At 38.4% G+C, this 24,222-nt stretch overlaps 1 protein-coding gene across 2 annotated transcripts in view; it reads right to left on the reverse strand.

The window, feature by feature from the left end:
* Positions 1-24,222, reverse strand: part of NDUFAF2 (NADH:ubiquinone oxidoreductase complex assembly factor 2) — a 166,661-nt gene that overhangs the window by 45,693 nt on the left and 96,746 nt on the right. For both annotated transcript variants that reach the window (XM_027519935.1, XM_027519934.1), the window contains exon 3: positions 6,626-6,666. In XM_027519935.1, coding sequence (XP_027375736.1) covers positions 6,626-6,666 — 41 coding nt within the window. The remainder of the gene's footprint in view (positions 1-6,625; positions 6,667-24,222) is intronic.

Consider the following 24,222-nt stretch of genomic DNA (forward strand, 5'->3'; position numbering starts at 1 on the left):
ATTCACTTTTTCAAACAGAAAACTGTGTTTCCTACTGTCTTGTCAGTATGAAAGCAGAAGCAGTATTTCAAAATAACTTGCTATATATGGCTTCTAATAGGACATAGTTAAGACTATGAAAAGTCTACCTTATTACTTTTTGTGAAATGTTACTTCAACTTGTATTGAACTGATGAACAGGCATTGAATGATATTGGCAACCTGAAGTAAAATGTGAATTTTCATGAAAAAAAGTACAAGCAATGCTCAATTTCAAAATATATTCAGTTTCTCAGGGTTATTTTATAGTTGGCTGCTGGAAATTCAAACTCTGTCATTTCCTTCTCCAGGGGATCTTCCCCACCCAGGGATTGAAACCGGGCCTCCTGCACTGTAGGCAGATGCTTTACTGTCTGAGCCGCCAGGAAGTCCAACTCTGTCATACAAACCATGTAATATACTTACATGGCATTGAGATTTTCAAGTCTGTCAATAAAAGTCTATCTAATAATGAATCAGGTTCTGTGTTAAGTGTTTATGATATATAAATTAATAAGACATAATCCCTGTGCCATATAGCCCATAATATAGTCTGAAAGATGGACAAATAAAATAAGTAATTATAATACTGAACTCAAAGGCTTATATAAGTACACAAGGCAGTGTAGTTGTATCAAGAAAGAAATGACTAGCTCTGAGTTAATAAGCTGGGGGAAAAGTTGAAGAAAGGATTATAAATTTTGTTTTTGTTTTTATTTCTTTTTAACTGAAGGATATTTGCTTTACAGAATTTTGTTGTTTTCTGTCAAACATCAACACGAATCAGCCATAGGTGTACATATGTCCTCTCCCTCTTGAACCTCCCTCCCATCTCCCTCCCCATCCCAACCCTCTAGGTTGATATGGAGCCCCTGCTTGAGTTCCCTGAGACAAACAGCAAATTCCCATTGGCTGTCTATTTTACATATGGTAATGTAAGTTTCCATGTTACTCTGTCCATACATCTCACCCTATCCTCCCTTCTCCCCGTGTCCATAAATCTGTTCTCTATGTTTGTTTCTCCATTGCTGTCTTGCAAATAAATTCATCTTTCTAGATTCCATATATATGTGACAGTATACAGTATTCATCTTTCTGACTTACTTCACTCTGTATAATAGGCTCTAGGTTCATCCACCTCATTAGAACTGACTCAAATGTGTTCCTTTTTATGGTCAAGTAATATTCCATTGTGCATATGTATCACAACTTCTTTGTCCATTCATCTGTCGACAGACTTCTAGGTTGCTTCCATGTTCTAGCTGTTGCAAAGAGTGCTGCAATGATTTTAGATGAAATTAAGCTTGAGCAGAAGAGCCCAGCTGATGGAAAAGAAGACATTCAACTTGGGAAATAGCAAGGAGTACCTTTGAAGGTAGGATAGATATAGCAAATATAGAGAGGAAAGCTAGAAAGTCGGGCTCGGCATGAATCAGGAAGCTGAAATAGTATTTCAAGGAACTAGATTCTTTTGGCCAGGGCTTCCCAAGAAGTGAGCCTAAAAACGGATTCCTTCACCTTCAGGTGGCCTATAACTGCTGAGTTATAGGGTAGGAAGAAACTGTCAGTTTTTTAACGTGGTTATATAATTTCCCTACCAATCACTATACGGTTATATACGTACATTTACTGTTGTTCTAGTTACGGCTACTGTCAATCTTCTAAATTTTAGCCATTTTCATAGATGTGTGATGGCATCCCATTATGATGATGAGTGACGTTAAGTATCTTTCCATATGCTTAGTGGCTATTCTTGAATCTTATTAAAGCCAATTCAAGATTTTCACCCCATTTTTATTAGCTTTGTCTTCTATCATTGAGTTGAAGTGGTTTTTATACAGTCTGAATACAAGTCCTTTGTCAGATACACGTACTGGGATTATTTTCTCCCAGTCTGTTCCTTTCTTCATGTTCTCTTTTGATTTGAGCATTAGTTTTTAATTTTGATTAGGTTCAATTTATCAATGTTTCTTCTTATGATGGTGCTTGCTATCTCCTGTCTTTCCCAAAGTTGTGAAGATATGCCACTGATTTCTCCTTTTTCTATAATTTTATTTCATTTATTTCTGGCTGTGCTGGGTCTTTGCTGCCATGCAGGCTTTTCTCCAGTTTCAGCGAGTGGGGGGGCTACTCTTCACTGTGGTGCACACGTTTCTCATTGTGGTTTCTCTTGTTGTAGGGCATGGGCCCTCAGGTGCACGGGCTTCACCAGCTGCAGTTAATGGGCTCTACAGCACAGGCTCAATAGTTGTGGCTCACTGATTTAGCTGCTCTGTGGCATGTGGGATCTTCCCGGATCAGGGATCAAACCCGTCTCCTGCACTGGCACACAGATTCTTTACCACTGAGTCACCAGGGAAGCCCTCCACTATGTTTTCTTGTAGAAGCATTATAGTCTTAACTTTTACGTTTAGTCTAGGATCCACACCTTTAGTTAATATCTGTGTATGATGTGAGGTAGGGATTGAGTTCAGCTAGGATATTATTCCAGCTTGTTATAAAGACTCTTCATTTCTAATTGTGTTCCTTTGGTGCTACCACCAAAAACCAGCTGGTTGTACACTATCTACTTCTAAACTCTCTATTCTTTTCCATTTATTTGTTTATATATCCTTATACCAGTACCACGCTGTCTTAATTACTATGGTTTTAGAGTCAGTTCTCTAATTGTTAGAGCATAAGTTCTCTAATTAGAGCATAAGTCCTCTAATTACTGTCTCCTTTTTCATGATTGCTTTCAGCTACTCTAGGTCCTCTGAATTTCCATATATATTTTAGAATCAGCATCTTGATTTCTACCAAAATAAGTCTAATGGGATTTTAACTGGATTTTTACTTGACTGAGTCTATAGAGAAGTGGTTTACAAAGTATGGGCTCTGGATCAGCAGCATTAGTTAGCATCACCAGGGAACTTGCTATAAATACAAATATTCAGGGCTTACTCCAGACTTTGTGGATCAAAAACTCTGGGGAAAAGGTTCTGCAATTTGTGTTATAATAAGGCTTCTCTGTAACTGATTCATGACAAAGTGCTAAGAATTACTGCTGCGAATCAGTAGCTTTTGGGAGAACTAACATCTTAGCAATACTAAATATTCCAATCAATGAACAGATATATCTCCCCGTTAATTTAGGTCTTTCCCTAATTTCTCTTACCAATGTTTTATAGTGTTTAGTCTATATGTCTTGCATATAGTTTGTTAAATTTATATCAGGGTATTTTATGCTTTCTAATGCTACTGTAAATGGTAATTCTAATTGCTACTAGCTACTTTCAGCTATGAGCCTGGCAGGCTATAGTCTATGGGGCTGCAAAAGAGTTGGACATGACTTAGGGACTAAATAACAAACCTTCAGCCATAGTCTATAGATGATATAGTGGAAGTCTATTTGGGGGTGGGAGTTCACTAACAGATTTGAAAAAAAGTAGAGAACTCAAATTACTGGCAGCATCTTAAAAACAAACTAGTTTTAAAAGATATGCAAGAACACAGGAGGTTGTTTCCAATGAACTAACCATACGCATTAAGCATGAGCATCTACAAAGATTAGAAAAAGGACAACCAGACACAATGCTCTCCTGTAGTCTTGCCAAACACTTTACACATTCTTGACAAAAAGATCAAACATCAGTATCTAGCTGCTGGATCCAGCTTCCAATCTGGAAGACAGAGGAACAGGAGAACATGTTGGATTATGCAGAGAACATGCGTGCATGCGTGCTAAGTCACTTCAGTCTTGTCCAACTCTTTGAGACCTTTTGGACTGTAACCCATCAGGCTCCTCTGTCCATGGGATTCTCTAGGCAAGAACACTGGAGTGGGTAGCCATGCCTTCTTCCAGGGGATCTTCCAACCCAGGGATCTAACCCACATCTCTTATGTCTCCTGCATTGGTAGGCAGGTTCTTTACCTCTCACGCCACCTGAGAAGCCTACACAGAGAGCACAAGATTAGCAAAATTTAGACTGTGGCAAACTTTGGTTGGGTTTTTCAATAGATAAATCTGTCAGGAAATAAAAGGGATGGAGGAAGAACATATAAACTGAAAGAGACTTAAGTATGAAGTTTTTACAAAACAGGCAAGTCTAAACTATAGTGTCCATTTGGCTGAGAAGAAAGATTATTTAAACATGTGAGGAAATGATTACTACAAAAGTCAGGGTTCCAGGTTGCTTTTGTGGGTAGAAAGGAGGTTGTATTGAGATGGGGCATATGAGTAGCTGGCAAAGTTGTATTTCTTGATCTGGGTGGAATTTGCCTTATAATAACCTGTTAAACAACCCCATTTAATTCTTGTGGTTTTCTGTATGCATGCCTTATTTTTACTGTAAATGGGTTTTTCCTCTCCCTTATGATGATATATGTAGACTCTGGGATTGAAAAGTTTGTAAGTTGTAATGGTAGAATGGTGTTGGTGATGATATGAACTAAGGTGTGGTTATGGAAGTGGTTGTTCTTTGAGCTAGGGATACAGGTGAGGACAAAGTCAAAGAACTAAATGGCTAAGAACTTGGAGAGACAGTGACAGAAAAAAACTGGAAGTTTGGTTCTAATCGCTGCCATCAGTGTGGGAGAGTGCCCTGGATATTAGCAAAGATAAAAATGATGAATAGGTTGAAAGAAATCTACTTAGATTGCAAAGGTAATACATTCTCCTGGGCCCACAAAATGGAAGACTATTTTAGAAACCATAGGGGAAAGGTCCTACTTTCTTTCTATGCGTTGTAGGAAAATGAGCACAATCCACTTCAAGGAAAGAAGAGACTCACTATCTTTTAGACACAGGTAGATTTTAGTAGAGGTTCTGTGGTAGAGAAAGTTCCTAGAACAATATCAAATGTGAATGGCAATTTGCTAATAAAAAAATGGAAATTCCTGAAACACAATGGAAACGATCAGGAGGGAGAGAAGAGGATGTGTGTGTGTGTGTATTGGGGGCCCACAGACATGGGGGCTCTTCTGTATAAAGAACACTGCAACTAATAGTATATTTGAAAAGAGGAAACAGAGGGCTCCTTTTCAGACATTTGAGAATGTGAGCACCATGGATGGAATGACCTGGTCTCACTGTTTTAACTGGAGCTTGTCTGAGATGATGGGATTACCTAACATTTACAGGAGTGGTGACTTAGGCCTGATAATGGCAGTTACTTCCATCTAATCACTTTACATGTATCTAAAGAAGGCTTCCAAAGTCCTGAGGATAGAAGAAGCACCCGTTTCTCTAAGAACAGTAGCTCTTATTGTGGCCAACACAAGAAGGGTTCCTTGATCCATCCTTAGCACTGGAAACCACAGAAGATACTTCTGCATACTGGATCACATTGATTTTTTTTTTCCACTTTTATTCCAAGGTTCACTGGATACTAGAAAAAAGAGTCTGAGAAGTGTAGGACAAGGGTAAGATGGAAGCAACATATAAAGCTAAAAATAGGCTTAGTAATACGCTCACTTAGACCTTGGTCAGACAAACGCTGATAGGGTCAGTCCAAGAGGAATGGAACAGTAAAGATAGGTATGCTAATTTACAGGTTATCCTAAACTCTTCCTTGGAGTATCCACCTCTTAAAAAGTGTGGCCTGAGTATTGGAACTCATTTATGTTGTCAACAAGGTTTGTGGTAGAGAGGGAAAAGAAGAATCCTCAATAGTAAAACAAAAGAAATAGGCAGTATATTAATGAATTTGAAAACTTCCCTCCTATGAAATACATTTATCTCTTACAAACATTTTGCTACTGTTTTAAAATAAAAATTATGAAATAAGTGTTTTGAAATTATGAAATAACCATTTTTAATCTATTTTCAATTGAAGGATAATTGCTTTACAATATTGTGCTGGTTTCTGCCATTGAGATAACCATGTTGTAAAAACACAAATACCACAGCTTTGCTATGTTTTTCATTCTGCATACCACCAAAATTATGCTTCTAAAGCTTTTATTTTGGCTGCTCCATGTAGCTTGCAGGATCGTAGTTTACCAGTCAGGAACAGAACCCAGGCCCTGGGCAGTGAAAACGTGAAGTCCTAACCACTGGACCACCAGGGAATTTCCTATGTTTCTAAAGTTTTAAATACAAATTCAACTATTAGTTACTGAGTGCTACCTATTACCTGTTAATTGTATATTTTAAAGTTTCTTCAGGTACCTGATGGCATTAAATTTACATATAAATTATAAAATTTTATAGTTTTATATAAAATTAAGGGCAAAATAAACAGCATGATTTGGATAGGACCAAGAGATTTAGTGTTTCTCAACTCTTCCACCGAAGCATCCATATCAGAACAGAGAACTCCCAGAGGCCAGGGAAATGTTCTGATGCAAGCTGCTTTAAGTCCAAACATCCTCTAAAGTATTTTTATTTTGTTTTAAATTGTTATCACTTCACTTAAAATTTTATATAAATTTTATGTTACATTCCATGATTTGTACATTTATTACAAATATGTTTGAAATTATTTTCTATGGAGTAAAATTAACATTTTGGAGAGGTGGCATCACATATGTTTTAGAGGTTTCATGTATCTCTGAGAGTACAAACTCAATTGAGAAGCACAGCATTACAGACACATATTTGAATATTTTCCTTGTGTATTCTTACCTCCATAGTAGGCGGAGTCTGTCTTGTTTTTCTGATCCAAGCTAGAAAGAAAAATAATAACTAAATATAAGTTTTCTATAAACTGCACATTTTATTTACCCACGCACGAAACAAATATGTATTAAACACCTGCTATATATTGTTTTAGGGCTTCCCAGGTGGCGCTAGTGGTAAAGAACCTGCCTGCCAATGCAGGAGTCATAAGAGACATGGCTTCGATCCTTGAATTGGGAAGATGCCCCGGAGGAGGGCATGGCAACCCACTCCAGTATTCTTACCTAGAGAACCCCATGGAAAGAGGAGCCTGGCAGGCTATAGTCCATGGGGTCACAGAGTCAGACACGATTGAAGCAACTTAGCACACACGCATGTTTTAGCCACTAGAGAGACAACAGGGAACCGAACATGTGTTCCCTCCTCTTCTGGAGCATATATACTGGCGAAGGAGCATATATACTGGTGAAGGGGCCGCAGAAAGGAGTCACCAAAACATACGTCAGGTATGATCTGTGTCATAAAAAATATGTGAGTGTGGGGAGAGTGTAAAGGGGACAGTTTCATAACTAAAATCATACCTCATAAGCATCTGAATTCAATTTAGTATATAATGGCATATAGGCCAAATGATAATGCGGTAAACTACAAGGCAACATTAAACTTATCCTGGTAACGTTAACCAATTATTGCTCAACATATAAAAGAATGGATGGAGAAAAGTTTTCATTTTCAGAGACTTCTCTTCTAATCTGTTCTGGCAAGCAGTCTATCTCCTACGGTTGGCATGACAGGCCTTAAGCTCCAACACTTGGGAGATGAGATGCACAGCAGACAGTTCATACTTGTCAAGTGCCTACTGGACACTGAATACTGCGTTAGATGCTTTACAGCAACAGGAAGGGAGTGGAGGCAGCTGCCTCTAAGGAAGTGTGTCAGAATCACATGAAGACATATAGTACAGTGCTTAGGAGAGCAGAGGTAGAATTTTGGGGTTCAAATCCCCACTCAAGTACTTACTAGCTGTGTAACCTGAGGCAAATTATTTAATTTTCTAGACATCAGATTCCTCATCTATCTAGTGTCTACATTTTAGGGTTATTGTGAAAGTTACATGAAATAATATATATAAATTCTTAGTTCAGAGTCTGGCATACAATAAACATACAAGTCTAAGTTTTTGCTATTTTTCAATAAACCTGTATTTTTTTTTTCATAACAGACTCCAAAAAGCAAAGATCAACAAAACTTGCTTGACTTATGAGGACATATACTGATATACTTGCAAGGAATATGGTCTTTGAAAAGTAGAAACTATTTTATCACTTTAGTTGGTTCAATCTTCATTACAAAATTGTGAAATATGCTTATTTGATAGAAAAATTAAATAACTTTCCCAAGTTTACACATTAAATAGTAATGGTGGAATTTGAATCCAGATCTGACCCTGTCTCTGGCAGCAATAACCATCCATGCTCTACTAAGCAGTTTCTCAAAGTTTATAAGCAACAAGCAGGGAACACTAAACTAGGAAGAGGAATAGGTCACAACACGAACTACATGTCAGAAAATAAGCATTTTTAACCCCATTTTACAGATTGGGAAACTGAGGTTCAAGAAGATCAGCAACTTGCCAAAACTCACATATCTGGCAGGTAACAGACTGAGAATCAAATGTTGGTTTACTGCTAAGTCACTTCAGTCGTGTCTGACTCTGTGTAACCCCATAGACGGCAGCCCACCAGGCTCCGCTGTCCCTGGGATTCTCCAGGCAAGAACACTGGAGTGGGTTGCCATTTCCTTCTCCAATGCATGAAAGTGAAAAGTGAAAGTGAACTCGCTCAGTCGTGTCCGACTCTTAGCGACCCCATGGACTGCAGCCTACCAGGCTCCTCTGTCCATGGGATTTTCCAGGCAAGAGTACTGGAGTGGGGTGCCATTGCCTTCTCCAAAATGTTGGTTTAAATGGCTCTAAAATCTGAGCTCTGTCCATTCACCAGCCACCTTTTCTTCTGACGCGTTAGCTCCAGTAGCCTGTCTGCTCCAAGTAATAGCAGCAGGACCCATTCTCATGACAAGCCCAGTAGTGAATGACTGTGAGGGAGGAAAGAGCAGCATTCAGTTGTGGGCCTGTGACTGGTTACTTCACCCTGCTCTGTTCGCTCTGGCACTAACCCCATACATGTATTTTCAATACAGTACCCAGTGTTTTGCCTTCTCTATCTATTCCTGTTTCTGAACTTCTATCCGCGTTGTTATCATCTGCATTCTCTTCTTTTTGGCTTCCAGCTCTATTTAGTTCATTTTTAGCTACAACTTGCACAGATTTTATATTCCTTTCTAGGCTGGAAGTTTGTTAAGGGCAGAATGTATCCATGCGAGATTTATTTATCTACCACCTAAATGCTTTGAAAGAGTAGGTACTTAAATACAGTTTTTGAATGAGTACTTCCACTGTAAAAATATTCACTGTAATGGGATTTTGACCTGTATTAAAAAAAATCCAGCTTAGCAATATCAAGATTCTTCTGCACAATCAAGGAAATAAGTAAGCTATGGAATTTTTCAACTGTCTCTTTATGGTAAAAATATTGTCTATATTTATGGGCACTCTTCTCCCTAGGAAAGAGACTGCTTTTAAAATAATTCACTATGAGCCATGTACCTTAAAAATGTTTTAAGCAATAAATATTCAGTTCTGATTAAGATTATAAAGTTAATTCAGAAAAATCAACTGCTGGGGGGGCGCACTGACAAACTATAGACTGCAAGCAAAATTGTAATGCGTGGCTTGCTTTTTATTTTTTATTTTAATGGCTGAAAAAATAACCAACAAAGAACAATATTTCATGACATATGAAAATTACACAGAATTCAAATTTCAGTGTCTGTAAATAAGGTTTTACTGGAACACAGTCATACTTCCTTATTTACATATCTATTATAACTTGTGCTACAGTGGCAGAGATGAGTAAGCTGTAACAAAGACCATACGGCCTGCAAAGTCTAAACTATTTAGCATCTGGCCCTTTAAGGAAAAGTTTGTCAACTTCTGTGCTAGGGCTACCATTAAGTATAATCCTTTTAGCAATTATATATCTTGATTTTAAAACACTTTCATATATTATCAAAACACTTTGATAAATTATCAAAAATGTCATTATTATTACACTTTTTTCACTTTGCTGTACACCTGCATCTAACACAATATTGTAAATCAACTATACTCCAATAAACATTAAAAAACAAAACAAAAAACCCCGAAAAAACGATTACACTTTTTACCTGATTGCTATGTATTCTAGAGTCTGTGAACACTAGCACTGACATTAGATCATCCAAAAAAGTATACTGGCACAATAACACACTGGCACTATGAGAAAAACAACAATTTGTCTTACTGATGAGTCTATCAAACAGAATTTTCAACTTTTGTTTTCATAAGGTTGAGAAAAGAAAAATACTTCAGTAGAATCTTAAAATTTTCTTAAATCTTAAAATTATTTTAAAATTTTCTTAAATCTTAAAATTTTCTAATCTTAAAATCCAAAAATTTAAAAAATTTTATGTATTTATTTATTCATGGCTGCACGCGGGCTTTCTCTAGTTATGGCAAACAGGGGCTACTCTCTAGTCGCGATGTGCAAGCTTCTCATTGGGCGGGCTTCTCTTGTTGCTGAGCACAGGCTCTAGGTGCACGGGCTTCAGCAGTCGTGGCTCGCAGGCTCTAGAGTGCTGGCTCAGTATCTGTGGTGCACAGGCTTAGCTGTCCTTTGACATGTGGGAATCTTCCAGGACCAGGGATTAAACCTGTGTCCCCAGCATTAGCAAGTGGATTCTTAACCACTGGATCATCTGGGAAGCCCTCAAATAATTTTTTTTTTAATTCCAAGGTAGATGAATAGGTTGAAGAAACTCTGATATGTGTTTTTCTAAACCCTACTGGTTTTGTATAAGTTTATAAAATTCATTCATAGATATAATATTAAGTATTAAGGTAATATATTAATACAACCTAGACTATTCATTCTCATCAGAGACTCTTCTCTAAGGAAAGATATCAGGGCTTCCTTTAACTTTGTTTTAAATGGTTCAAGGAAAAGAGATTTTTATTTAGATAGATACATGTAATTTCTGAAATAAATAATCCTACAATATTTATAATTCTACAATAACCAGATACTTGAGATGTCTTCTTGAGATGATGGTTGATGCCTGTTCAGTGTTATGTATCCAATAAAGGTTACAGCTGGAAATTTTCAATGTTATCACTCATTTATATAATCATCCCTTGTTTCCCCATCACTACATACAGCAAAGGAAATGTCTTGCTAAAGGCTGGCAAAGGTTATAAGGAGGAAGGAACAGAAATAAGCACTAATATCAAATCATTACATTTCTTTTTTTTTAACTCAGAACAATCTGGAACTGAACCTCTATTCAATTACAAATTATGTAATGATTTTGCCATTGCTAATTATATTTGTATGATGGATTCTGTATCAGTCTTCATTATAATGTAACTATTGTTTGAACAGAATATAGCAAGTTAACTGGACAGTTTATGCCTTAAGATCCTAGCATTCTTTTACCAATGCTCATTTGCATTCTCATCAGTATGCATGAGGTTTTCACTGAACTTTAATACTCTTATTGGAATATAACACACTATAATGAGTGTAGAAGTGAACATGCAAGTTGAATATCCAATTAACCACTAAAAAAGACTAGAAGACGCAGGTAGAAAAACACTTGATGAGGCATACCTTCTTCAAACTTCGGTAAGAACTGAAAATGGCTAATACACTTTTAGAAGTAGCATCAACAGGGGTTGAGGTAAATGAGACCTTTATCACTAGATTCAGTAGGTGACCATTCAGAACGAAATTATAGGTTTACACACCATAAAGAACATATAAAAAAAAGAAATCTGTATAAACTGTATTAAAAAAAAGAAAAAAAAAGACATTTTTAACTATGAAAACTCTTCAAATAATATATTATAAAATGAGTTATTTTCTAATTATTGACTCTAAAAAGTTTCTTAAGGATGTTATTAGATTTAGTTGGCATAATTAAGTTACAAATGTTGTGATGTTCATGGCTATTATTGTTCTTTTTCCTTAATCAACTTTATTGAGGTATAATTTACATACAATACAGTAAAACCATTTTAAGTGTGTAATTCCATGAGTTCTGACAAATGTATACAACTGTGTGACGAGCACCACAATCAGTGTATAGAGTACTTCCATCACCCTAAAAGTTCCCAAGTGTCTGACTACATGCAAACACTCACCTTAACTCACCCATAGCCCCCAACAAGTGGTGCTTTCTGTCACTGTTGATTACTTTTGCTTATCTACAATTTCATATACGTGGAATCTTATATTATATACTCTTTTGTGCTCAACATGCTGTTCCTTTGTTACTGTATACAGAAAACAGACTCTGAAGGTAGCCTGACAACCCCCACCACTTGGTGATCGTGTCTCTGTATGATCTCTTCCCCTTGAGTGAGCTCAGAACCTGTGACTTATTTCTAACTATGAAAATATGGCGAAGGTTATGGGATGCACATGCTTGTATGATGATGTTACAGAAAATATGGCAATCTTCCTTGTTGAAATCTCTCTTTCCCTCGCTGGCTGCAAGGAAAAAAAGGTCATGTTGGGGAATATCATGTGGCAAGTAACTGCTGGTGACCTCTGGGCGGTTATGGTGGTCTCTGGCCAACATCAAGCAAAAAACTGTTTCTCACAGCCCTGCAACCATGAGAAACTGGGTGCTGCCAACAACTACACGTGTGCAAAAGTGTGTCCTTCCACACTCAAGCATCCAGATGAGAATGTGGGACAGGCTGGGACCTGTGACCCTTTGTTGCAGTGCTTGCCCTTGGACAAATGTCTCCTGCAGCAACAAAATACAAAGAAACTATGAGGGACTAAAAATAACTACGTGCATGCACAGTTGGGGAAAATTATGAACAACAAGACATAAAAAGACCAGAAGAAAGAGCGGGAGCTATTGTTTAACAGGTACGGGATTTCAGTTTTAGAAGATGAAAAGAGTTATGGAAATGGATGGGGTGACAGCTCTACAACAAAGTGAATGTATTTAGGACGACTCAATTGTACACTTAAAAATGATTAAGATAGTAAGCTTTATGCTATACATATTTTAACACAATTAAAAAATAGTGTTGAAAAAACTGACTATCCATATCCATGTCCAAATTGACTGATATCTACACCAGGCACAAAATATAATTCAAAATGAATCAGAGATATAAATGTAAAACCACAACTCTATAACTTCTAGAAGAAATCACCAAAGAAAATATTTGTGAGCTTGGGTTAGGCAAAAATTTCCTATGTACAACAGTAAAAGCATGATGAGGCATAAAAGAAAAAATGATAAAAAACCTGATTTCATTAAAATCAATGTGTCTTCTTCAAGCAGCACAGGGAAGAGAACGAAAACACAGACTGGGAAAAAATACTTGCAAATCACATGTGTGGTAAAGACTTGTAAAGAGGACATATGAGAAATTCTTAAAAGGAAACAAATAGGGGAAAAAAGCCAACCAAATAAAAAATAGCTGGGCAAAAAGAAGAAGATATACAGATGGCACAGCGGCTCCACTTAACAATTGCTATCAAGTGTAAATGACCCCAGTGTCTTTCAGCTGGTGAACAGATTAAACACACTGGTATATCAACATGATATAATTCTACTCAGCAATAAAAAGGAATAGACCACTGATTCACACAAGAACAAATGAATCTCAAATGCATTAAGCTCACTGAAAGAAAGCTGTCTTCCGCTTCTACCCAAGATGGAGCAACAGGGACAAATGATATGAAACAGCAATTTTCCAGACAGTGGACATCGAGTAATAAATGCAGTGGTCCCTGGGAATGTAAAACAAACAAGAGTTTACCCTTACAATTGCCTCAGCTCAATGCTCTGACAGTTTCTAGGCTGTGGCAACAGCGAGGGGATCCAGCCAAAACCCACCATACTACCTAAATTATGGAGATGAGGCTGAGAGTCCAGGGAGAGCAGGGTGGCTACAATTCACAGGATAGACTACCAGACAGGAAACTGCTACAGAGAGCACACTCTAGATGGAGATTAGCAGAAGACCAAGTATTCAGCAGAGCACTGGTCAGTTCAGGGGAGTGAGGAACTCTGGACGTCAGGAAGAGAACCACTTGAAATGCTCAGAAGGAACAGAACTCAGGATTTGCACAGGGTCAAGAGCAATGTCAATTCCCACCACCCAGAGTGGAAAACCTCATTATTGATGGGGCAGAGTAGAGTGCTGAGAAACGATCTGCATCGACAGTGCAGAATTATTAGCTGCAGATGAAACTATGCTCTAGTCCCATCTAACAAATCTTAAAAGTCAGCCCTGAAAGGATCAACCTGTTTCCCAGTAATGTAACTGTCTCAGAACAAAGCTCAAATATACATACATACATATATATATATATATATATATATATATATATATATATATATATATACACACACACACACATGAACACAGAAATATCCACTATCCAATTAGGCAAAAATTTTAAATGTCTGACATCCAATCAGATATTGCCGAGCAAACAAAGAAGCAGAAAAACACTTCCCATACTGAGGAGAAAAAAAATCAACTTACCCAAACCAACTGAAAACAGATACAGATGGTAGAATTAGAAGACAAGAACATTAAAACAGTTACAACCGCATCCCATATGTTCAAAAAGCTAAGGGAAAGTTTGAACATGTTAAGCAGAGACCTGGAAGATATAAAACAGACCCATATCAAACTCGTAGAGATGAAAACTACAATGCCAACATGAAAAATACTCCGGATGGATTAATAGTTATTTGACATTGTGAAGGAAAAGATCAGTGAACTTGAAGACACAGGAAGAGAAACTATACAAACTGAAACTCAATGAGAAAACAGTTTCTACAGGTAAACAGAACATCTGTGAGCTGTGACATGCCTTCAAGCAGCTCAACGCTGCGAATGGAGGACCTGAAAGAGAGGACAAAGCAGGACACAGGAAAAAATGTTTGAAGACATGGTGGCCAAAATTTTTCTAAATTTGATGGAAACCAAATCAGTAGGTCTAAGAAGCTCAAGAAACATCAAGCACAAGAGATTATATCATGGTGCATCATAATCAAATTGCTCAAAACTAGTTAAAAAAAGAAAAACTTTAAGTCAGCCACAGGAAAAAAATACATATCACATACATACGGATAAAGATAAGCATGACAACAGATTTCTCAACAGAAACTTCCAAGTAAGGTAGAATATGTTAAAACTACGGAAAGCAAAGCAGCTATCAACCTAGAATGTTACATGCAGAGAAATATCTTTAAAACATCTTTTAAAAATATATCTCAGACATGCAAAAGTTGAAAGAGTTCAACGCCAGTAGACTCACATTTAAAGAAATGTTAAAGGAAGTCTTATAGACCAAAAGAAAATAATTCCAGATGGAAATCTGCATCTCCAAACAGGACTGAAGAACATTAGAAATGCTAACAATATGGATAAATGTTATATTTCCTTATTAATTAAACATCTCTAAATGCTAGCTCACTGTTTCAATAAAAATAATGATGTAGACTGTAGATTATAACATATGTAGAACTAAAATATATGACAGTAACAGAAACGTTAGAAAAAATGGTCGTATACTTCTATAAGGTTCTTGTACTCTGCATGAAGTAGAATAACTACATAAAGAAAGACTCTGATACATTGAAGATCGTAGTCTACAAGACCTGAAGCAGCCACTATAATAAGAAATCAAAGAAATATAGCCGATAATCCACAAAGGGAAATAAAACTGAATCATAAACAAGCCTCAGAACTAGAAGGGGGGAAAGATCATGACGGTGGAACAGAATACTGTGGAGCTCACCTCCTCCAACAAATACATCAAACACAGCTGCACGTGGAACAATTCTCATAGAATACTTACTGAACAGGGTCAGAAGATCTCACGCATCCAAAGCTGCAAGAATGATCACCATGTAACTGGGAAGGATGAGAGGGGGGGAAAAAAAAAAAGGAAATAGGGACAGGACCTGAGCCCCTGGGAGGGACCTGTGAAAGAAGAAAGGTTCCTTTACCCTGGGAACTGCCTTCAACAGCTGGGAGATTAGCCAGGACAGACAGGGCCCTCCGGAGGCTCAGAGAAAAGTGCAGCCGCTGGCTTGTGGCAGGCAGAACCAAGAAGGGCCAGCACAGATGGTCCTGACCACCTCACTGCACTACCCGGCCCAAGATGGGAGTCTTCTGCTGGTGTGGGCTGAAACTCGACTTCAGTGGACTGCCCTGGGGAAAGGACTGGGGCTTGCTGCCCAGAGACAGGCTGCAGCGTGGCCCAGGCCTCAAACAGGGGTGTGCAAAGGCAGGAGACTGGCCGGCTATCGGAGCCCCGCACAGCAGCCTCACTCTCTTTCTCAGGTACTCAAAGCAGGTGTAGCTCCGCCTCCAAGAGGTCTGGCAGTGTGCAAGTGCCTGTGGGCGGCCCACATGTGGAGGTGGGGTTGAAATCTGAGCCTTGTCCCGTATGTCTTTGGAGGATTTAGGTGCTGGCGCCTCTGTAAGCTCAGCGCCCTCAGGACATCCGAGGGAATTACTGGTACTCCTGTGGGTGTGCAGGTCTGGCACTAGCAGCTGCAGGCTCTGCACGTGTGCACATGTACAAGTGCAGCTGGATACTGGGCTGACCCTGCAACTCCCACAATGGGGCCAGGTGTGAGAATACACGCAACTATGGCAGGTCCTAGTACCTAACTTCAGCGGATCTGTGCCATCAGAGCTGTGCTGGTGGCTGTGTGAGCCAACTGCCTGCATCCCAGTGGGTGAGGAGGGGCCCGGGTCAGTGCCCACAAGAGTGCATGTTGTAAATGCACACATCAGGCGGCTGGCAACACCACAGAGTGCACGTCTTGGAATTCTCGGTAGCTCCTCTCCCAGTGGAAGTACTCTAGTCCCACCTACCTCACGCCGCAACTCAGAAATGGACCTGGGGGCTTCTACTCCAACTAGTGGGGAGCAGATGCTGCCCCAGACAGGGCTGTGACAACCACAGAACAAAGAAGAGACCCCGCTCAACATCCAGTTGCAGGCTCTGGTCCCCTCAATACTGATGACATCCCCTATCAAGGGATAATGGCCAACAGACACTGAGGAAAACTGTAGTAGGCATCCGTTCTAAAAACATCCCTGTGAGGTACCATTTCACACCAGTCAGAATGGCTGCAATCCAAAAGTCTACAAGCAATAAATGCTGGAGAGGGTGTGGAGAAAAGGGAACCCTCTTACACTGTTGGTGGGAATGCAAACTAGTACAGCCACTATGGAGAACAGTGTGGAGATTCCTTAAAAAACTGGAAATAGAACTGCAACTGCCTTATGATCCAGCAATCCCACTGCTGGGCATACACACTGAGGAAACCAGAAGGGAAAGAGACACGTGTACCCCAATGTTCATCGCAGCACTGTTTATAATAGCCAGGACATGGAAGCAACCTAGTTGTCCATCAGCAGATGAATGGATAAGAAAGCAATGGTACATATACACAATGGAGTATTACTCAGCCATTAAAAAGAATACATTTGAATCAGTTCTAATGAGGTGGATGAAACTGGAGCCTACTATACAGAGTGAAGTAAGCCAGAAAGAAAAACACCAATACAGTATACTAACACATATATATGGAATTTAGAAAGATGGTAACAATAACCCTGTGTATGAGACAGCAAAAGAGACACTGATGTATAGAACAGTCTTATGGACTCTGTGGGAGAGGGAAAGGGTGGGAAGATATGGGAGAATGGCATTTAAACATGTAAAATATCATGTATGAAATGAGATGCCAGTCCAGGTTCGATGCACGATACTGGATGCTTGGGGCTAGTGCACTGGGATGACCCAGAGGGATGGTATGGGGAGGGAGGAGGGAGGAGGGTTCAGGATGGGGAACACATGTATACCTGTGGTGGATTCATTTTGATATTTGGCAAAACTAATATAATTATGTAAAGTTTAAAAATAAAATAAAATTTTAAAAAAATAAATAAATAAAAAATAAAAACATCCCTGACACTGAAAAATCTTAGACTCACATTCTCAATACTGAAAGTCTGAGATCAAGGTGGTGGCAAGGTTGGTTTCTTCTGAGGCTTTTCTCCTCAGCTTACAGATTGCAGTCTTCTCCCCGTGTCTTCACAAGGTCCCTGCTCTGTTCACACCTCTGTCCTAATGGACTTTTCTTATAAGGACATTAGTCATATTGGATTAAGACTTGTCCTGAGGACCTCATTTTAACTTAATAATCCCTTTAAAGACTGTCTCTAAATATAGCCTGAGGTGTGCTCAGTTACTCAGTTGGGTCCAGCTCTTTGTGACCCCATGACTTTTTAGCCCATCAGGCTCCTCTGTCCCAGGCAAGAATACTGGAGTGGGTTGCCATTTTGTACTCCAGGGGATCTTCTCGACCCACGGGTCAAACTCACTTCTCTTGCATCTCCTGGATTGGCAGGTGAATTCTTTACCACTAGCACCACCTGAGAAGCCCCTAGTCTGAAGTACTGGGGGTTAAGACTTCAATACAGAATCTGGGGGTACCCACTGTAGCTATAACAACTAGGAATGAAAGAGATTAACACCACACAGCTTCTGAAGCTATTAAAAGAAAAATAAGATAATACTATGGTCTGTTTTATGCCCCCCGCAAATTGGAAACTTAGATGAATTGGCAGATTCTTTGGAAAATACAACCCTGCAAAGATCATTCAAGAAGAAACAGATAACCTGAATATCCTGACTAGTAAAGAAATTATGCCAAACTGCTTCAGTCATATCCGACTCTTTGCAACCCCATGGACTATATATAGTCCACGGAATTCTCCAGGCCAGAACACTGGAGTGGGTAGCCGTTCCCTTCTCCAGGGGAATCTTCCCAATCTAGGGGTAAAACCCAGGCCTCCTGCCTTTCAGGCAGATTTTTAACCAGTAGAGCTACCAGGGAAGCCCTAAAAAAGTAGTATAACTCAACACAAACTCTTACAGACTTGTGAAGAAGGAATACATCCAAATGCATTTCACAAGATCAGCATTACTCTGATACGAAAATCACAAAAAAAACAAGAAAAAAAGAATTACTAACTAGTATCCCTCAAGAATACAGATATAAAAATTCAAAATAAAATTTTAGATAACTCAAAAATACATTTAAAAAAGTAAAACATAAGGAATAAGACAAGACTGTTAATTCTTATCTCTTCTCTACTAGACAGTTTATTGGAAGTTCTAGCCAATGCAAATCAGTGAGAATAAAACAAATTAAAGATATCCAAGTTGGAAAGAATTAAGAAAAATGTTTTATTCACAAACAACATGATCTTCTACATAGAAAATCTAATGGAATTATTTTAAAAAGGCTACTATAATTAGTAACTGAATTTAGCAAAGTAATGGATACAAAATCAATATATAAAAGTCTACTGATATTTATTCGATAATGAGAAATTAAACTTGAAAAAACGTTATCATTATGATATCATCAAAAATATGAAGTGGTTAGGAGAAAATCTGACAAAAAATGTGCAATATAGGTACAATGAAAGCTACAAACTGATGAGAGAAATTAAAGAATGCCTAAATTAAATGAAGAGATATACAATGTTCAGGGTCAAGAGAGCCTTATTGTTAAGATATTAGTTCTCTGCAAAGAGATCTATAGATTCAACACAATCCCAACCAAAAACCAAGGAGGTATTTTTACAGAAATTAACAAAGTGATTCTGAAATCCATATGAAAATACAAAGGATCTCAAATAGCCAAAACAACTTCAAAAAAGAAGGACTAACAGTACCTGATATCAAGACTTAGAAAGCATGTTGATGGATGGCAAAACCAATACAATATTGTAAAGTAATTAGCCTCCAATTAAAATAAATAAATCTATAAAAATAAATAAATAGCAGGGGGCGGGGAAGAAAGCTGTGGTACATATACACAATGGAATATTACTCAGCCATTAAAAAGAATACATTTGAATCAGTTCTAATGAGGTGGATGAAACTGGAGCCTATTATAGAGTAAAGTAAGCCAGAAAGAAAAACACCAATACAGTGTGCTAATGCATATATATGGAATTCAGAAAGATGGTAATGATAACCCTGTATGTGAGACAGCAAAAGAGACACAGATGTATAGAACAGTCTTTTGGACTCTGTGGGAGAGGGCAAGGGCGGGATGATATGGGAGAATGGCATTGAAACATGTAAATTATCACATGTGAAACGAATCGCCGGTCCAGGTTTGATGCATGAGACAGGGTGCTCGGAGCTGGTGCACCGGGATGACCCAGAGAGGTGGGATGGGGAGGGAGGTGGGAGGGGTCTCAGGATGGGGAACACATGTACATCCATGATGGATTCATGTCAATGTATGGCCAAACCAATACAATATTGTAAAGTAAAATAAATAAATGAAAAAAAAAAAAAAAAAAGAAAGCTAAAGTTATCAGGGAACTAAGGCCCTAAGTCAAATAGCTAGGAAGAACCTGAAGCCAGGCACTGGCCATCTGAGTGAGCCTGAAAATAGATCTTCCACAGCCTGAGAAAACCATGTGAATGAACTTCAAAACAGAGGGGCCCTGAGAGAAGCACTGAGATGACTGTAGACCAGGCCAACACCTTGCCTGCAGGCTTGGCAGAGACCCTAAGACAGAAGATCTACCTAAGCCATGCCTAGATTCCTGACTATGGAAACTATGAGATAATATAAGTTCGTCATTTTAGGCCTTTAATTTTGGGGGTAATTTGTTAAGCAGCAGTAGATAATTAATACATGCAGCTATCCTATCATCTAATAAAGGAGATCACCAACAACTCTCAGTAATTCCCAGCCAAGCAATTTGGTTTTACAGTAGGTCCAGAGACTCTGAATTGGGACATCAGTTGATTAGAGATAATTCTAGATTCATATAATCACAGAACATCAAACATAGGTGGGGCCTTAAAGGATACTGAACCCAGCCTTTTAATTTGACAGATCAAAAACAGAGGTAAATCAATCTGCCCAAAATGACCAACATAATAAATGGACATTGGAGGACCTGAGCATAATCCAGGTCTTCTGATGCTGGGACATGCCCTTACATTAGTTTTTGAAGTTTATTTTGAAAATTATTGGTGGGTAGTCCTTTAAGGCCCCGTCTATGTCTGATGTTCCTGTAGTTTGAGAAAAGCATGTTAAACAATTATTATTTATTAATAATAATGCAATGAAAGTACTTTTATACTGAGATATTCATTATTGAGATATTAAAGCTCAACATTCAGAAAACTAAGATCATGGCATCTGGTCCCATCACTTCATGACAAATAGATGGGGAAACACTGGAAACAGTGGCTGACTTTATTTTTCTGGGCTCCAAAATCACTTCAGATGGTGACTGCAGCCATGAAATTAAAAGACGCTTACTCCTTGGAAGGAAAGTTAGACCAACCTAGACAGCATATTAAAAAGCAGAGACATTACTGAGGGCAGGAGAAGAAGGGTACGACAGAGGATGAGATGGTTGGATGGCATCACCGATTCAATGGACATGGGTTTGGGTGGACTCTGGGAGTTGGTGATGGACAGGGGGAGGCCTGGTGTGCTGTGGTTCATGGGGTTGCAAAGAGTTGGACACGACTGAGTGAATGAACTGATTCATTATTGTGTTAAGGATAGACAGGTATGGATTAATATATCTGAAAATTAATTTTTACTTGACTTTATTTAGAAATTTATTTTTACATTTTAATGAGTATGTGTGGTTAAGCAAAGTTTAACATTCCATTAAAAATAAATATTATATCAGAACCTTTCTGTCTCTTCCTATTATACTCTACTTTGCATGTATTAGGGTTCTTATTAACAATGTTTATTATTATCAACAAAAGATTAGTTTAAACTTACCAAATACAACAAAACAGGAAAAAGGAAGATAAACTGTGATCTGAATCAGAAAAATAAAACTTTTGAGATGCTCTGTATAAGAACTACATATCATAACATGGATGAAACTTAAAGGTTCCATGAAACTTTATAAGAAAGTTCAGTAGCTGGTACTATACTACCTCCCACATCTGAACCTTGAGTGTCCTTTATGTTTGGAACCAGCTACTTTGGTGTGCCACTTCATGTCTTTCTTTTAAAAACAGACAGTTTTCAGCATGTCAGCTAAGTCCCCAAAATGTTTCTTCCTCGTGTAGTTTCAATTTAAAATACATTCATGCATCAATTATTGATTGAACTTGCACTTGTTTATGTTAAGTGTTGAACTAGGCCCTAAGAATACAATGATGAACAAGGTAACGACTCTATTCTAAGGAATCTTCACGTCCAGGGAGAAGAGGTAGATATTCTACAGTGAATATTCTAAGAGAGTGTTCTACAGTGTGTTGTGTTATGTTTGGGGGGAGGCATAAAGTGAGATGAAAAACATGGAAGGAATATCCCACTTAGCACTAGAGGGTGAGGAGTGGGGTTGGAAAGACTTCCAAAGAAATTCATGTCTACTCTACTACTTGAAGGATAAGTAGAAATAGGCCTCGTCATTATGAGGTGGGTAATACAAGATAATATTAAGAGTAAAGACTCTGGAGACAGACATAAGTGAGGGTGAAGGTTGCTCAGTCGTGTCCAATCTTCCCAACTCAGGGATCGAATGTGGGTCTCCCGCATGTGGGCAGATTCTTTACCATCTGAGCCACCAGGGAGACAGATAATTTGGGTTCAAATCATGGCTATAGCTGCTGTTTGCATTTAGGGAGCTATTTAATCTCTCTGTGCTTCACTTGGAGGAATCAAAAAGGAATTTACACAAGTTATCACCACATCTACTGATCTACCTCCATCTATGACAATATACTCTACTTTTCTGCTATTCCTCCTGATGAACTTTTCATGCTCTTGTCAAAGGCCAATTCTTCCACAAGCGTATTAGATTCTGTCCCATCTTGCTTTCTCAAGGTCTTTCTCCTGCATCACTAATGCTTTCTTTTCAACTGGAACTTTCTCATCACTATTACAAAATTTGGTTACTTCTATTGTCTTTAAAAACACAATCGAATACCTCTCAATTCCACTTTCCCACCCAGGTACACCCTCAACGTTCTCCTTTGTTTTTTACAGATAAATTCTCATAAACATTATTTATACTCATTCTCTTGAAATTCTCTCTTGCTATTCTTTTTTCTAAAGGCTTTTCTTCCTAACACTCTATAAAACTATTTTTGTCAGGATCTGTTCTTAAAGAAAGAATTAATTCTTGGTCCTCATTTGACATGGTTGATCACTTGTTTCTTCTTGAAACTTTTCCTTTTTTCCCTCCTCCTTTTCTGGCTGCTCCTTTTTGTCTTCGTTGTCTCTAAACTTTAGAAAAACCTAGGACTCAGTCTTTGAACTTCTCGCTTTCTTTCTTTTTTTTCTTTATAATTCTTTTCTTCAACTGGAGTATAGTTGATTTGGGGCCTCTCTGGTGGCTCAATGGTAAAGAATTCGTGAGACACAGGTTTGATCCCTGAGTCAGGAAGATCTCTGGAGAAGGAAATGGTAACCCATCCCAGTATTCTTGTCTTTCTTGTCTGGGAAATCCCATGGACAGAGGAACCTGGTGGGCTACAGTCCATGGGGTCGCAAACGAGTCAGCCAAGACTTAGTGACTAAACAACAACAACAACAGCAACAGCAATGGTTGATTTACAAGGTTGTGTCAGTTTCAGGTGAAAAGTGAACTTCAGGTGTTCGGTTATATATACACATATATAGATTCTTTTTAGATTATTTCCCATATATTAATAGGTTATTACAGAATTTTGAATAGAGTTCCCTTTGCTATACACTAGGTCCTTATTAGTTACCTATTTTATATACATAGCAGTGTGTATATGGGCTTTCCAGGTGGTACTAGTGGTAAAGAATCTGTCTGCCAATGCAGGAAATGCAAGAGGTGCAGGTTCAATCCCTGGATAAGGAAGAACGCCTGGAAGAGGGCATGGCAGCCCACTCCAGTAGTCTTGCCTGGGAAACCCCACGGACAGAGAAGCCCAGTAGGCTACAGACCATGGGGGTGCAGAGAGTCAGACATGACTGAGAGCGCGTGCACCCATACACAAGTGTGTATATGTTAATCCCAAGCTCCTAACTTATCCCTTCTACCTCCCCTTTTGTCTTCCATAACCATAAATTTGTTTTCTACATTTGTGACACTATTTCTGTTTTGTAAGTAAGTCTATTTGTAGTATATTTTTATACTTCAAATATAAGGAATATTATATGATGTTTGTCTTTGACTGACTCAATTCACTTAGTATGATAATCTCTAGGCCCATTCATCTTGCTGCAAATAGCATATTTTGCTCTTTTTTATGGCCGAGTAGTATTCCATTGTACCACATCCTCTTTTTTTTTAACCACATCTTCTTTATCCATACATCTGTTGATGGACACTTAGGTTGCTTCTATGTCTTAGTTATTGTAAATAGTACTGAAATGAACATTAGGGTATTTTTATG

The sequence above is a fragment of the Bos indicus x Bos taurus genome, chromosome 20 (genome assembly GCF_003369695.1).
Source record: "Bos indicus x Bos taurus breed Angus x Brahman F1 hybrid chromosome 20, Bos_hybrid_MaternalHap_v2.0, whole genome shotgun sequence".
NCBI lineage: Eukaryota > Metazoa > Chordata > Mammalia > Artiodactyla > Bovidae > Bos > Bos indicus x Bos taurus.